Source organism: Thecamonas trahens, assembly GCF_000142905.1.
Source record: "Thecamonas trahens ATCC 50062 unplaced genomic scaffold supercont1.6, whole genome shotgun sequence".
NCBI classification, from domain to species: Eukaryota; order Apusomonadida; family Apusomonadidae; genus Thecamonas; species Thecamonas trahens.
In genome coordinates, this window is record NW_013657674.1 from 115,202 (window position 1) to 130,950 (window position 15,749).

A 15,749-nucleotide genomic window follows, 5' to 3' on the forward strand; every position below is an offset into this window, starting at 1 on the left:
TGGTATCCTGGTAGCGCACCCACCCCCGTCCACTACCCACCCCACCCCTCGACCCCACGCCCCCGCCCTAACCCCACCGCCCACCCCCCCCCCCCACCTCACCGCCCTCCTCTCCCTTTGCCCGCCTGTAGAGACCACCGTGCAGATGCTCGAGGACGCCTTCAAGCGATTCACTTCGCGTGACGACATTGCTGTGCTTCTCATCAACCAGCACATTGCCCACGACATCCGTCATCTCCTCGACGCCTACTTTGAGCCCATCCCGGCCATCCTTGAGATCCCCTCCAAGGAGCACCCGTACTCGGTTGAGCATGACTCGATCATGCAGCGCGTTGCTCTCGTCACCGGTGAGCGCGATGCTTAGCCCCAGCAGCCAGGCCCCCCCCAGCAGCCAGGCCCCAACAACCAGGCCTGGCACCAATCCGCGGCCCTCCCCATCCTCGCCGCTCGCCCGCCCCCCCCCTCTATCGCTCACACCACCATCACCACCTCCACCCCCTATCGCTGGGCAGATGCAGCCCCCCCTCATACCCACAAACCAATGCCCCTCCCCTCCCCTCCCCCCCTTCCCCCCCCCCTCCCAACACAATGTGCCCCTCCTGTCACACCAGCCCAACTCTTCTCCTCTCCCCCTCCCCCCCCTCCCCCATGCCCGCCCCCCGAAGCCACCTATCCACCCACTCGTCGGGGACAGTCTCCAACACCACCGCCACCTTGTCCTCGGACTCGGACTCGTCAGCCTCCGCTGCCTCAGCCTCGGCCGGCGCAGCCCACCACTCGCCGTTCTCGGCCTCGCCCACCCGCTCCTGCTCCTCCTCTTGCTCCTCCTCCTCATGCTCCTCCTCCTCGTCTCCGGGCTTATCATCGCCACACTCGCCGCTCGCCACCCGCTCGACGCCACCGGCCCATGACCGCCCGCCGGGCTTTGCCCTCCCGCCGCCTGCGCTCACCTTTGTCTCGACTCTCCCGGAGATCACCCACGAGCCGCAGCCGGCCGATGTGGTAGCGCTCGCGGCGCTGACTCTGCCGCCGGGCGACGTTGAGGTTGTCATCTTCCATCGTGGCTGCCCCGATGGCATTGGCTCGGCCTTTGCCGCCCACTGCGTCCTCGGCGGGAATGCAGAATACATCGCCATAGGCCACGGCGAGCGCCCCCGCTGGAGCGCATCCGCGGCAAGTGCGTGGCCATCTTTGACTTTTGCTTCCCGCCCGACGACATGCGCGACGTCGCCGCGGTCTCCGCCAACTTTGTCGTCCTTGATCACCACACCTCGGCCGCTGTGGCCATGGCCGGCCGCTTTGAGCGCACCTTTTTCGACTTTGATCGCTCCGGCGCCATGCTGGCGTGGCAGTACTTTCACCCTGGCGTGGCCGAGGCCGACGCCCCGCTCCTCATCCAGTACATCCAGGACACCGATCTGTGGCGCTTTGCCCTGCCCAACGCCGCAGACTTTTCCGCCGCCCTCAAGGCCCAGCCGCGCCTCTCGCTCCAGTTCCTCTCAACCCTGCTCGACCACGACGAGCTCGACCGATTCATTGCCCGCGGCTCAGCCATCCGCTCGTACATTGACGCTGCCGTTGCCCGCCAGCTTCCCACCGCCGGCTTCCGCGCCTTTCACGGCTACGAGACGCTCATCCTCAACGCCTCGGCAAACATGTCTGAGCTCGGCAACGAGCTTGCTCGCCTCGCACCCATCGGCCTCGTGTACTACACCAACCACGCCGCCGCCGGCCGGATTAAGGTGTCGCTGAGAACCGTCGACCCGGCCATCGACGTCTCTGCCCTCGCCGCCCTCCACGGCGGCGGCGGACACGCCAAAGCCGCCGCCTTTGTCCACCACGGTTCGTCCATCGACGAACTCTTCGACAACGCCGCGGGATCGGCCTACGCTGCGGCCGCGGCCGCTGTTGTTTCCTCGGCCTCGGCTGCCGCGGCTGCCACCCGAGCCACCCCCCCGGCCACTCGCCCAGCTTCCGACGCCCGCGCGCCGTCCGGGTCGGATCCGCGCACTGGCGCGCGGGCCGCTCCGCCGGCACCAACTCCTACGTCGGCCCCGCTTTATCCCCGCCCGCCGCCCGGCCCGCCACCGGGCGTCCAGTCAAAGTCAAAGCCGACACCGTCGTCGGCGCCGATTACTCCGCTTCTGCCATCAATGTCGACGATGGCGTCGATGCTCTCCAACCGCGCCGGGACCTCGCCGCCGCCGACGGCACCCTCGCCGCCGCCACCGGCCTCGCCGCACGAGGCTGCCCGCATCCAGGCCAAGATCATCGAGCACATGCTTGTCCCGCACCACCTCGTCGGCTTTATTCTAGGCCGCGGCGGTTCCGCCATCCGCTCCATCCGCACCGCCTCGGGCGCCTTTATCAAGATCCAGAACCGCTCAGAGGTTGCGCCCGACGCTTCGGGCCGCCGCGTCACCTTTTCCGGCACCCAGCAGCAGGTCTCGGCTGCCCGCGAGCTCATCAAGGCCCGCATGGTCGAAGCCGAGCTTAACTTTCATCGCCGTCGCCTCTGAGCCTTTTCTCACCTCGAGCCGCCGTCATGCGATACCGATCGGCCGGCGCGTGGCGGCTGCCACGCGCGGTGATAGGACTTGCGTCAAACTGTGTATTGTGTTTGCGTTGTTCACTTTGAGATGCGCGTCACAGCGCCTGCATGATCGCTCGCGGCTAGTTAGTAGTTGAGCGCACAGAACATGGCGACACCCTTCTTGACCCACTCGGCCCCACCGCCAACAAGCTCGTCGTCGCCATCGTCGGCCTCGCCCTGGCTGGCGACCTTGATCGGGAGCTCAATCGAGGTGATGTAGTTAGTCGAGTGGCCGGTGGTGGAGAGCTCACCGGCACGGGCAAGCGTCTTGTACACCGGGCAGACGTAGACTGAGTTCGACGGCTTGGGCTTGTCCGGCACCGGCTTGAGCCAGATGACCGGCATGAGGGTGTAAAGCTCCTTAGAGCGCGAGTCGACAATGGCGCCGGCGTCCTGCGACCACCGCGCGCCTTCCATGTACAGGCCCGAGATGTAGCAACCGTCCTCGGGTGGTCCGGCGGCCTCCAGCTCGGCCTTGGTCTCGGTCATGACCACGTGCTCGAACGAGAGCGTGTCGACCGAGACCAGGTACTTGCGCGCATAGTTTTGCAGCGTTCCGGTGAGGAAGGCCTGCGGGAAGAAGAAGCCCGAGATCCAGTACACCGTCGGGTTGCCCTCGCGCGCTGCCCAACCCGCGATGAACTCCATTCGCGCCACGAGGTCGACCACCCACGCCGAGAGCGGCTTGAGCGACGGGTACGCCATCGTCTCCCACATCTTGGGCACCTGGTTGTGGTACAGTGAGTTGCCCATCTCCTCCAGCTCGAGCGACATGACCACCAGCCCGTCGAGCGCGTCGAGCAGGTCGCCGAGCGACTGCTTGACCACACGCAGCAGCGCGTTGTACCGCATCACCTCCTGAATGAGCACCGTCGACATCGACTCCTTCGGATCCAGCGGGTGTTGCGCAGAGACAAGGCTCTCGTCAAGCGGCCCCGGTACACGCTCCAGCACCTCCACCGCGGTTGCCTTGACCTTGTCCTCCACCGAAAGACTGGCACCGGCGCTGGCGCTCTTGGCCGCATCAGCGCCCTTGGTCGCACCGGCCTCTGTGCTCTCGTTGAGGTCAGCCGAGCTCGCCGATGCCACCGCCGCCGTTGCCGTCGCCGCCGGCTGCAGCTTGACCATTGCCGCAAACATGGCAGCGACCTCGTTCTGCACAAACGTGATGTCTGCGTTCTCGTGCATGCCAAACAGATGTGGCGGGTCGTTGTGCGGGAGCGCCTCGACAAAGTCCATCACACCCTTGACCGTGTCAGCCTCTGGGTTGGCGTAAACGTCGTCGCCCGCGTAGCGGAACTGCGAGTCGAGGACCTCGGGCGTGTAAAAGTCGCCCAGGATGGTCATCAGCGTCCGCCGGTCGATGTCGTCCGTCACGCGGCCACCGTAGTTGATGTGCCCGGCGAGGAACTTGAGGACCCGGTACGGCGGTGCAGGGTACGCCTCGAGGAACATGTGCAGCTGCCGGATGCAGATGGCCAGGTCGCCGCGAGTGTACTCGTACGGGATGTTCCACCCGAGTGGGCCAAACTTGCGGCGCTCCTGGATGACCGCGTGGAACATGGCGAGCGAGTAGAGGAGCTTGCGCCACACCCGCGGGTTCTTCGAGTCGTCGAGCGCACCCTCCTCCAGCGACGCGTACGTCCGCAGCAGGTTCGATCGCACACCCTTGGGCGGCTCGTTGGTCATCTTGACAGACTCCTGCAGGACGACAACCGGAAACTCAGGCGACGGCATCGAGGTAAGCCACAGCCGGAAGTCGCGGTGGATCTTCTCTGGCTGCCACGAGACCACGATGCGCTCGAGGTCCGGCATCCACGACGTCGCGAGGTGGCAGTTCTCCAGCAGCACCCACGTCCCGCGCTCCATCGCCTCGGCAATCATCTCCTCGGCACGCACGCCCTGTCCACGGCCAAGCGAAATAGTCGCCAGCTTCTTCGAGAACCGCATTTCCACCGCAAACTTGTACAAGTCTGCTCCGGGATCCGCGCCCGGCGAGAGGACAAAGATTAGCGGCGTCGTTGGCGACGAGTCGCGGTAGACAGAGGCGAGATCAAACGTCGGCGGAATGATAAACTCCTTGCCCAGCTCCTCCGCGATAAAGTCCTCCACCGCGCCGGCGACCTTGTCCAGCCGCAGGCACCGCAGCAGCGCAATCCTCTGCACCGCGTTCAGCCGCTCCTGCCACAGGCCCGGGAGTTCGAGCTTGTGCGGTGCGCTCGAGTTAAAGTACTTGGCAAAGAACTCAATGTGGCGCACAAAGTACGCGGTGAAGCCCGAGAACCGCGGGAGCACAAGCTCGAGCTTCTGCACAGCCTCCCACGCAACCTGCGTCAGCCACTCGGGCGCAGGGTTGCTCTTCGACTCCTCCAGAATGAGCGACGAGCCGCCGAGCAGGAACCGCCACTCGTCGGCATCGACGTAGTCCGGCTGCGCTCCGCGAAGGATCCGCGTGCAGAGCAGGAACGAGAAGAGCACCTTGTGCCGCTCAAACAGAGAGCGGCAGACGTTGCGGTAGAGCGAGTACGTAAAATACTCGGAAATGTTGTTGAGCCGCACCCCGAGCTCGTCGTCGGGCTCAGAGTTGGCCAGCCCGGCCGAGAACAGGCCCATGAACCAGTTGAGTGAGTACTGGTACATCGGGTCGACTGCGGCCAGGTCGGTGATGCAGAAGAACAGAATGCGCGCGCGGACCGCCACAGGCTGGTACTGCCGCCGCGTGGCGTCGATCTCCACTTCGGTCTCTTCCTGCTCCACCACCTTTTGCTTGATCTCCAGCGAGACCTTCTTCGAGTTGGCGAGCTCGTCGATGAGCACCTCGTCCTCGAGCGGGTTGCCCTTGGCTGACGAGAGGAGGAACAGAATCCGGTCCTCGATCTCGGCAAGCTCCTGCCGCATCTTGGCGTTTGAGGAGACCAGGTGGTTCTTGGTATCCTCCAGATCCGGCCGCTCTTTGGCCACCACCACGCCGAGCAGTTGCTCCTCCAGACCCTCAGGCGAGAGGGTAAAGTTGAGCAGCGTCACCTTGGTCGACGTCTCCGGCTTGTAGTGTGGGTTCGGGAGCTTGGTCGTGATGTACAACCTAAAGTCGTCGCGGTACGGGATCTCCTGGTCGCCGACCTTGATGCATGGCCCGGTCTCGCGCTCCACCACTTGCTTGAGGAGGACAGGCTCGAGCGCAGGGTCCAGGCTCTCTGGCACGTTCTCGAGTAGGACCGGCTTGCCGAACCGGATGGCGTTACCCAGCGTCCGCAAGTAGTCCTTCTCTGACAGCTTGATGACGTCGAGCCCGTTCTCGGCCTCCATGTTGCGGATCCACTTGTTCGCCTGGCCCTGCGGGTCAATCATGAGCGCCCACCGGCGCGAGTACTTGACGATAACGCCGTTCTCGGTCGAGAGCGTGTCGTTCGGCAGGCCCGCGAGGTTCCACGCCCGCAGCTCAATGGCAGAGCCAAGGACCGTCCGGATCGAGAACGACGGCGTGTGCGGAATGTCCAGCTCGCCCATCTTGGCCAGCCACCCCGCCACCAGCTCCTCGCGAAATGGTGTCGTGAACGCGCCTAGGTACCCAATGACAGCTGCGGCAAGGAGGGCGTCGCCCACCAACGCGTGCAGCGAGCCCTCGATGTCGGCAATGCCCTCCTTCCACCGGTCCTTCTCGTCGGCAAGGCCGCCGATGAGCTTGTGCGCCCGCGCGAGGTGCTGCTTCGTCTTCTCTACCTGCGCCTGCAGGTCCTCCTTCCGCTTCACCGAGTCCTCATACTGCTGCTCGAGCTCCAGAATGGAGCCCTCCAGCTCGGCGAGCTTGTCCTGTGACTCCTTGAGCGAGAGGAGCGTGGCATCGAGCGAGGCCTTGGCCTCGGCATGCGCCTGTCGCTTCGGCGCCACCACCTTGGAGATCTGGTGGTACTTTTCCATTGCGCGGACCCACATGCAGATCGACTTGCACGCCACCGAGACGCGGACCACCTTCTCCGGCTCAAAGTCCGGATCCTCAATGTACGGCTGGATCTTGGCAATCGTCGCCTCGGGAATGTTGTCCTTCGGAAAGTCGTACATCGAGTTGAGCAGCTGCATCGGGTTCGAGAGGAGCTGGCGCGCCACCGGCCAGTAGTCGTCCTGCTTCTTGCCGATGGCTCCAGGCACATCCACTTTTTGTGGCCGCTTGCCAAACATGATGCACGTGGCGGACATGACCATCTTGACGCCTGCTGGCGGGTTCTGCATCGCCTTGATCTCAACAAGATCCGTCCGGTCGAGCTCTGAGAGCGCAACGAGCGCGGCGTCGAGCGCCGGCAGCGCCTCGTCGAGGTCACGCTTGGCCGACGCCGCAATGTCCTCGCACTCGCGCGCCTTCTTCCGCGCCTCCTCCTCCTCTTGCATGACCACCACCCGCGACTTGGCGGCAGACTCCTTGTCGCCGTTGATCCGGATCATAGTCGACTCAACCTCCTTCTGGAGCTGCACAAGGCCCGGCTGCATGGCCTCGAGGTCCTCCTGGAGCACCTCGACGTCGGCCCGGGTCTTGACCAGCCGCTGCAAGCCTACCTCCAGCCGCGCCTTGCGCGTCTCAAACGCCTCGGCCTTGGTCTTCTTCACACTCTCGTACACGTTGAGCAGCTCGAGGTACGAGGCAGGCGTCACGTAGTTGAACCGCCCGGCCTGCACAAGGAACTTGGCCGACGCGCCGACCACAGACTCGTGCATCGTCGCCGCGCAGTCGACCATTGCCGCGTGGACCGCCGGCGAGTACTCGGCAGCCACCGGCGCGAGGAACTTGTTCGCCACAGACTCGAGCGCGTCGAGCGGCCAGCGCGAGAACCAGTCGATGGTGGTGCACGCAATGAGCGAGGGGAACATCCGGATCCGGGTCCGGAACTCGTTGCCAATGGGCGACATGGCGAGGACGCAGTGAATGTTCGCCCGGAGCCGCTTGACAAAGTGGTCGAAAATGGTGGTCTTGGTCACCTTGATCCCCAAGTTCTGCACCACCGGCCGCATCGTCTCCAGAATGGCCTCCTCCTCCTCGGGTCCGAAAATGTTGGGCACCACGCCGGCGTTGAGAATGTTCGAAATGTCCTCCAGGAACGACTCGTGCACAATCTGCGAGTCGGCAAAGAGGAAGACCAGGCTCTTGCCCTCCACACCGGCAAGCATAAACATCCTCCGCAGGTCCTCGTGCCACTCGGCCACACCGTAGCTCTTGGAAATCTCGATCGAGAACACCTCGTAGCCGGCAATAAACGCCGCAAGCCGCGCCAGCGACCGCCGCCCACTCCCGCCCATGCCCAGCAGCAGGCAGTTGCCCTGCGGCTGGCGGATGGTCCGCACAATGCGTGAAATGTGGGCAATGGCGTCGTTGAACATGACCAGGTTCATCGGATTCTCCTGCGTCGCGTTGTACTCCTCAAGATACTCTTCCACCACCCGGAGAAGCACGCTCATGTCCTCCACCCGCGCGTACACCTTGGGATCGGCGTTGGGCACCAAAAGTCGGCAAAGACCACGTCGTCGAGCTCTGCGCCGCTCACGGCTCCGGCCGCCGAGCTGCTGCTCCGTGCGGCAAGGCCGAGATCCTTGGCCACGTCCAGCCACCGCATGCCAAACTGCGAGGCCATAATCTTCTTAAGCTCTCCCTTGAACCACTCGCGATCGTGCGCGTCGACGAGACGGTCATGGAAGACCCGGGTGCACTCGTGGGCCCAGAGCGCCACCAGCTCGGCCCGGCTCTGCACCGCCTCACGCGATGCCTGTACCACGCCTTCGACCACCTTGGACAGGTCGCGGAGGTTGTACGTGTAGTGCGACCGCGACGGTGTCGGCCGCAGCTCGGCCTGGATCGAGGCGTAGACTGAGATGGTGCCCTCGACCACCGACTTTGTCAAGCTCGCCACCTCGGGCACAAACGAGCCAAAGAACGAGTCCATGATGGTGGTAAAGACACGACTCATCGACTCGCGTGAGAGCTCAGTGAATGAGAGCAGGTTAAAGTGCCGCTTAAACCGCGGCGTCATTGCTGACCGCCCGCCACCCGGCGGGCCGAGCGCGCCAACAAACACAATGTCTACAATCTCTAGGAAGGTCAGCGACGACCGGTCGTACCATCCGCCATGGTCCATCCACTGCCGCAGCAGCTCGATCGGGCCCTGCGAGCCGTACTCATCCTTGGCCGGCATGTTGAGGTCGTCGACAAAAATGACAAACCGCTTGCCGGCCGGCGGCCCGTACTGGGTACGCCGGCGACGAGTAAACTTGGAGTCGAGGATGTCCTGGGTCATGTTCTCGGACGTCTGAGCCGAGAACGTCACCACAATCGACTCAAAGTTCTTGTCCATGTGCTTGATCACCTTGTCGCCCACAATAGACGACTTGCCGGTCCCGGTCGGCCCGACGCAGAGCACGTGCGAGCCGGCCTGCAGCAGGACGTCAAGCATGTACGTGTAACGGACCGAGTCGATGGTCGGCACAATGATGTCGGCAAAGGCTGTCCGCCGCTTGATGGCATACGGCGGAATGGTGTCCATCCACGGGACCCATGAGACACGGCTTGAGCCCGAGCCCTCACTCTCGCCGCCAGCCGCGGCGGCTGCCGCGTGCGTCTCGGCGAGCGCAGAGCCGCTCGCGGCGCCACCGGCTGACACCTTGAGTCCGGCCGCAAAGTCGAGGAACCAGTCGTAGACAAGGCCAGCGCCCGGGAGCTGAACCGAGGCTGCGAGCGGACCGGCAGCCACGAGCGCATCACGGAGGTGAGCGTCAAAGGCCGAACGCCCTGCGGCGTCCGACGTGGCGCCGATCGACCACACAAGCGCAAAGACAAAGAGCGCCGGCGCAAGGGCGACGATGCGGTCAACGGCAGCCTGCGGGAGCGCGCCGCCCTCGGGCGGAACGAGCGAGGCCATAAACGCGTCGAGCAGCCGCATGAGTGACTGCAAGAGGTTGTTGTCGACGGTCGGAACAGGCTCGACGAGCGACGATCGCACAAAGGCGAGGGCAGGGAGGGCGAGTGCGTTGAAGAGCTCGGCAAAGACCGGCGCCACGCTCTCAGCGAGCGACGCAGGGCTCAGCTTGGCCAGCCACGAGTCGATGAGCGGCTGGAGACCGAGGCCCGACGGCTCCATGTACACCATGCCGCACCGCGAGACCGTAGCTGGCGAAGCAACGGCAAGGTCCTCGACCTCAAACATCATGGTCTGCGCGTCCGAGAGGCGAATGATCTTGCCGGACGAGAGGCAGAGCTTCTTGTTGTCGTCGAGCACAGTGTTCATGTTCTCGATCCACAGCGCGTCGACTGGCCCATCAAACACGGTCCACCGCTTCTCGCCGGTCTCACTCTCGGCGCCTTCGCGGATGATGTTGGCGAGGACGCCTTCGGTCCACTCGTGGGTGTTCGGGTCAAAGAACCCGTACAGCTGCTCCATGGTAATGGACTTGGGGTTGATCACATCGTAGTGGACCTTGGTGAACGGGCCCTGCCCAGCGAGCGCCGTCATGGCCCGAGCCAGTGTCCGGTACGTGACGGTCTTGCCGCCGCCGGTCGGCCCGACGAGCATCAGCCCGTGGCGTACCACAGTCGTCTCGTACAGCTGGATGCACTTGTGGATCGACTGCGCCGCAGGCTGCAGGCCCTGGGCCTTGAGCGCGGCAACGAGCTCTGACTCGAGCGCACCGTACGAGTCCTGAGGCTGGACCACGCCCGGAAAGAGGTCTGAAATAATGCCGTTGAACAGGACGAGGTCCTCGGCGAGGAACTTGGGCACGTTGCAGTCCTTGAGCGCCTTGAGCAGAATGATCTCCTCCGACTTGGACGGATCGGCGCGCTTGAGGTTACCGGCGGCAGAAATGACGGTCTTGACGGCACGCATGCCAAAGTCGTAGTGCGACTGCGACGAGAGCTGCTCCGAAGAGAGCCGGAAGGTGGCGGTCATCTTGCGCGAAAGCTGCGAGGCCTCGGAAAAGCCAAACGAGAAAAGCATGATCTCGGCAATCATGGCGTAGTCGGGCACCATCATGGCGACAGGGCGGAAGAGGGCCTTGAGGTTGTCTGGCAGCTCTGCGCGCCCGGCGTACCCGGGGTTCATGGTGATAAAAATGGCGCACGTTGGGTCGAGCGCAATCTGGGCGCCCTCAAACAGGAACCGCTTCTGCTTGGTCTGGATAGCCCGCTGGATCTGCAGGATCTGGGTAGCAATGACGGAGAGGACCTCGAGCTCGATACGGTTGAACTCGTCAAAGCAGGCCCAGGCGCCTGCCGAGGCGAGGCCCTTGAAGAACTTACCCATGGCAATGTGGTCGAGGGTGCCCTGGCAGTTGAAGACGACACACTGCTTGGCGAGCGCCTTGGCGAGGTCCTTGGTCGTCTCGGTCTTGCCGGTACCGGCCGGGCCCTGCGGCGCACCACCCATCTGCAGGTGGAGCGCGCCGGTGAGGGTGAGGTAGCACCGGTCGGTGAGCGGGGTGATGACGAGGCGGCCGGTGTTGCCGAGGTACTCGTAGCCGTAGACAAACGAGGTGTTGACCATCTTGATGACCGCGTTCGAGTCCTCCCAGTACTGGCGCATTTGTGACATCCACTCAAAGTCGGTGACTGAGTCGACGTGGGCCTCGGCGAGGCGGGCGGTGACGTCACGAGCGTGGACGTCGAGGATGATGAGCGGCGAAATGGTTTTGCGGACGAGTTTGGGCAGCTCGGAGCGGACCATCATGGTGAGCTCGTCAATTTGCTGGACGAGCATGGCATGGAGCTTGGGCAAGGTGCCGGTCCGGATGGCGGCAGTCACTTGCTGCGTCCAGTAGATCTGCGCCACGACGAGGACGGCCTGGGCCGGCCACTGGGCGACCCACTCGGTCCGCGCCATCTTGGGGTAAGCGCCGACGGCCTTCTTGATGACGTCGCGGACCGAGAGCTTCATGACGCGCTCGACCTCGAGCAGCCAGTTCTCGACATTGCCCTTGGGATAAAAGTGCTCGATGAACGGCACGGTCTCGCCCTCGCCCGACGACATGGCGGTGATGATGTTGTCCTCGCCAAAGGTGAGCGAGCCGATGTTCTCAAAGCACTTGGAGAGGTGCTTCTGGACAGCGGTCGGATCGCGGGTCTGCGAGAGAATCTCGAGCATCTCGTCGTCGGAGAGAAAGTAGAAGCGCGGAAAGATGGCGCGCTTGGTCTCAAGGTACTCGGTGAGACCCTTTTGGACGAGGTCGAGGAGCTTGATGCACTCGCGGAACGAGTCCAGCAGCTTGGCGTCCTTGCACACAGCGAGAACGCCTGGCGCGGCGGCGGCAGATCCAAGGTTCTTCCGCCACATGCGGTCCATGGTGGCAAAGCGCTTGCCCTCGACCACCATTTGGCGGTTGATGTCGTCTGACGAGAAAATGGGCTGCAGGTAGAGCCACTGCTTCTGGCAGAGGAGCCACTCCTCGATGGTCTCCTGAATGAGCTCGAGCTTCTTCTCCCACTTGCCGATGCGGTCCTCAAACGGCTCGCGGTAGGCCGAGAAGCTCATGGCCTGGGTCATGACAATGTGGTCGTCGAGGAGCTGGATGATGGGCTCGGTCCCGCGGAGAATGTACGTCTCGGTCTCGCCGTACTCGACAATCTCAAAGACTGTCGACTCCCAAGTGGCGAGCATCGAGTCAAGCTCCGACTCGATGCCATACTCGCGCGACGCGACGCCGGCGACCTCCTCGATGGCCTCGAGATGGGCCTCCAACCCGAGCGTGGCGACCTCGGCAAACGAGGCGTCGTCGGTCGGGCGGACCGACATCCCGAGGTTGTCCTCGAGTGTTTCCCAGTGCCGGTCGCGCATGCCGCGGTTCCGCAGCGCCATGATGAGCGGGACGTGCGGCTTGAAGGCATCCATTTGGCCCTTGACGCTTGTCGCCACGGCGAGGCAGCCTGGCGCGTCCTTGAAGACCTTGACCAGCTTGAACATTGACGACCAGGCTGCAGTCAGCTTGGCCTGCATGTCCTTGGCGTCAAGCTCTGAGAACGGGCCGTGCATCCACGACTGGTGCCACTCGAGCCACGAGGCCGTTGTCGTCCACAGCTTCTGGTACGGCTCAAACTGCTTGACCACACCCGAGACCTCGTCGTAGTCTGTCAGCTCGCGCTCAAACAGCACTTCGCGCGAGTGGAAGAGCTGGACCTTGTCGAGCGCGTACGCAATCTGCTTCTCGAGCTTGGCTACATCGGCGGCGGCGTCGTCGACCTCGTCGAGCTTGGTGTACTTGGTGAGCGATGCGACGGCTCGGGCGAGCTCTTCCAGCCGCTCGGCGAATGCCTCCTGATCGCTCACCAGGTCCTTCTCGAACCTCGCACGGTCCTTCTCCAGCACCCGCGTCGTCGTCTCGCCCATCTCGAGCGCAGACTTGGGCCACCCGGCGGCAGCCCACTTGCGGTTAAAGTCGTCCGGCGGCAGGTTGTAGCGGAACTCCTCGAGCACGGCGTAGTCCGAGTTGAGCTCCTCGAGCGCCGAGAGGTGCTCGTCGACAAAGAGCGGGACCGAGGAAAGGAACTTTTCCATGTCAACAAGCTCCTCAATCTTGGTCGGCCGGACCTGGAGCCTCGCCGCAACGGCCTCAAACTCTTCGCAAAAGGTGTCGGCCTTGGCCCGGGTCCGGCGGGCGAGGAGGTCGAGGAGGAGCCGGCCGAGGTCGCGCCGCTTGCGGATGAGCATGTTGCGGACAAGCTCGCACGAGACTCGGAACATGCCAATGTTGATCGAGCGCGGGACGAGCTCCTCGAGCTCGGCCTGCTTGACGCGGTGGTCCTGGATGAGCTCGGCAAGGTAGGCTGTTGTGAGCGGGCGCCCGGCACCGGACGCCGCGTCGTCTTCCAGCTGGCGAACGGCCTCGAGTGGGTCGAGCGCAATGAGGCCGGCGTACTCGTCGTACTGCGCAAGGTACGCGTCGAGCGGGCCAGTCGACCGCGCCACGGCGCCGACCATGGCAGCCCGGAGCTTGAGCACAACCGGATCGTGCCGCGAGACCGACTCGAGCACCGGCTTCGTCGCCCAGAACAGTTCCTGCAGGACCTCGGGCTCGAGCTGTGGGAGGTCCTGGATGAGCGAGATGGCGCGCTCAAAGAGGAGAATAGGCACTTCCTCAAAGGCGGACGGCTTGGTCGAGTACACCAGCTGGCCGTCACGGACAACAAGGTCGACCGCGAACAGCGGGTACTTGTGCGCAGCGAGGCCTGCGGCGGCAGCTGGCATGGGTGTCGAGCCAAAGACGACGTCGACCTCACCGGGCGAGGCAATGTCGACGTGGACCGGCGCCGAGCCAACAACCAGGTTGTGGAACGAGGTGAGCGAGTCGAGGGCAAGCGAGCGGAGCGTGTCCTGCATGACAAACTTGACCATGACCATAAACTTCTTGAGCTTGGAGATCTCGTAGACCTCGCGCGACTTTTCGTTGAGGTTGAACCAGCCCTTGCCGACGTCCTTGAGAGTGCCGCGAATGGCGTTCTTGAGATTAGTCTTCCAGTTGTCCTTGAGGTGGTTGAGCGTATGCACCGCCGCCTGGTTCTGCATTGTCTCAAACTCGTCGAGCCGCAGCGACTTGGTCACGTGGTTGTTGAACAAGTTGAGCTGCAGCACCTTGTTGCACTCGGTCCGCACCTTGGCCGTCGTCGCAATAACCTCCGACTTTGTAAGGAACGAGAGAAAGGTAAAGCCCGAGTATGCAGCCTCGTAGTCAAAGCCCGGAATGGTGATGGCGCCGGTGAGCGGGACAGGCGCTGGCTCAGGGTCTGGCGGGAGGGTGAGAAAGGCAAACTGGTCGTGCTGGGCAGGATCCTTCCGCGAAGTGTCAAAGATGATCTTGTTCATAGCCCGCGCGTAATCGACGCCGACCTGCGAGAGCAGCGACTCGAGCAGCGTCAGCTGTGACGCCGATGGCGCGGCGCCGGCCACCGAAAACTCGAGGATCCGATTGACTGTTCCCTGCGTCATCGACGGCAGCTCGGCTGTCGGCATCGAGTCGATGTACAGGTTGTACCGCAGAAGCGCCTCGGCGTCACGCCGCGACCGGTGCGCCGCGCCCACACGCGCCGCAAAGTTGGCTGGCGACTCGGCCACAAAGTAGAGATGGATGCGGTGTACGAGCGAGTACGCCGCCGACGCCGGCGTCGCTCCACGCGGGACGACGACGTACGCCTCGGCCTCGGCAGAGTAGTCGACCACGAGGACCGGCACCCACGAGCCGCACCCGGCGCTGTCAAACACCACCGCCGCACCAGGCACGCCACACATGACCCCATTCTCCACGCCGAGCTCCAGCCATTCGCGCGGCGTACGGACCTCAAACTCGGTGTCGTCAAACGGCTCGAGTGGGAGGTATGACGGAAACGCGGCAGACGCGTTGCGCTCAGCCTCGCTCAGCCGGTAGTCAACACCCTGCGCCGCAAGGAGCTCCTCCAGATCCTGAGCCGCATACTCGCGCTTCCGCCGCTCAATCTCGATCTTGCGCGGCGTCTTGCCCGGCGCAGTCTTAAACTGTGACATGACCTTGGGCTCGAGCGCAGACGCAGGCACGCCGACCATTGCCCCGGCCTGCGCCAGCACGTGCAGTGCGGCTGCGCCGCGGGTCCGCGACGCCGACGGCGCAGTCACATACGCCGACGCGTCGACAGCAGCGGTCCCGAGTCCGGCGGCCTCACGCGTGCTTCGCGCTCGGCTAGCGGGCGCCACGTCGCCGCTGGCGGCACTGCTCAGCGTCACGCCGGACACGCCGCGGGTCGAGCGGAACGACGAGACCAACGGCGGGCGCTGGCGCCGGACGTGGGCCGAGTCGCTCGACTCGGCACCCATGGGCCCGGACGTCGACTCGCGCAGCAGGTCGTCGGTCGGGAACGAGCCCAGATACTCTGAGTAGTAGCCGCGCTGCATGCTCCCGGCATGCCGGTCGCGCGAGGCCCGGACTCGAGCCCCAGCCCGGACAGAAGGCGCCCCGCGCGCGATGGGCGGCAACGTCGGCGGCGTCGCTGGTAGCGCCACCTGTGCACCTGCTCCAGCCAGCGGCCGCAAAACTTGCTTCCTCGTAGGCGTGCGCCCAGAACTCCTCTGGGGCGTCCGCCTCTATGGTCAGGGAGAGGGGCAGGGGGGGGTGAGTGAGTGAGTGGGTGAAGGGGGGGGGTACGGGAGAAAGGGGAAGGGGT

The 15,749-nt window shown here is 64.2% G+C and overlaps 2 protein-coding genes across 2 annotated transcripts; one reads left to right on the forward strand and one right to left on the reverse strand.

Moving 5' to 3' along the window:
* Window positions 1-1,217: 1,217 nt before the first annotated feature.
* Window positions 1,218-2,536, forward strand: AMSG_01489 (vacuolar proton pump subunit F; the record flags this gene model as incomplete). Its single annotated transcript, XM_013906088.1, has 1 exon — window positions 1,218-2,536. The coding sequence occupies one exon, from the start codon at window positions 1,218-1,220 to the stop codon at window positions 2,517-2,519; it is 1,302 nt and encodes a 433-aa protein (XP_013761542.1). The 3' UTR covers window positions 2,520-2,536.
* AMSG_01490 (dynein heavy chain 2) lies at window positions 2,284-15,480 on the reverse strand (the record flags this gene model as incomplete). The annotated part of the gene is made up of 2 exons (XM_013906089.1): window positions 2,284-8,059; window positions 8,098-15,480. The coding sequence occupies 2 exons, from the start codon at window positions 15,478-15,480 to the stop codon at window positions 2,678-2,680; spliced, it is 12,765 nt and encodes a 4,254-aa protein (XP_013761543.1). The 3' UTR covers window positions 2,284-2,677.
* Between the last annotated feature and the right edge of the window lie 269 nt (window positions 15,481-15,749).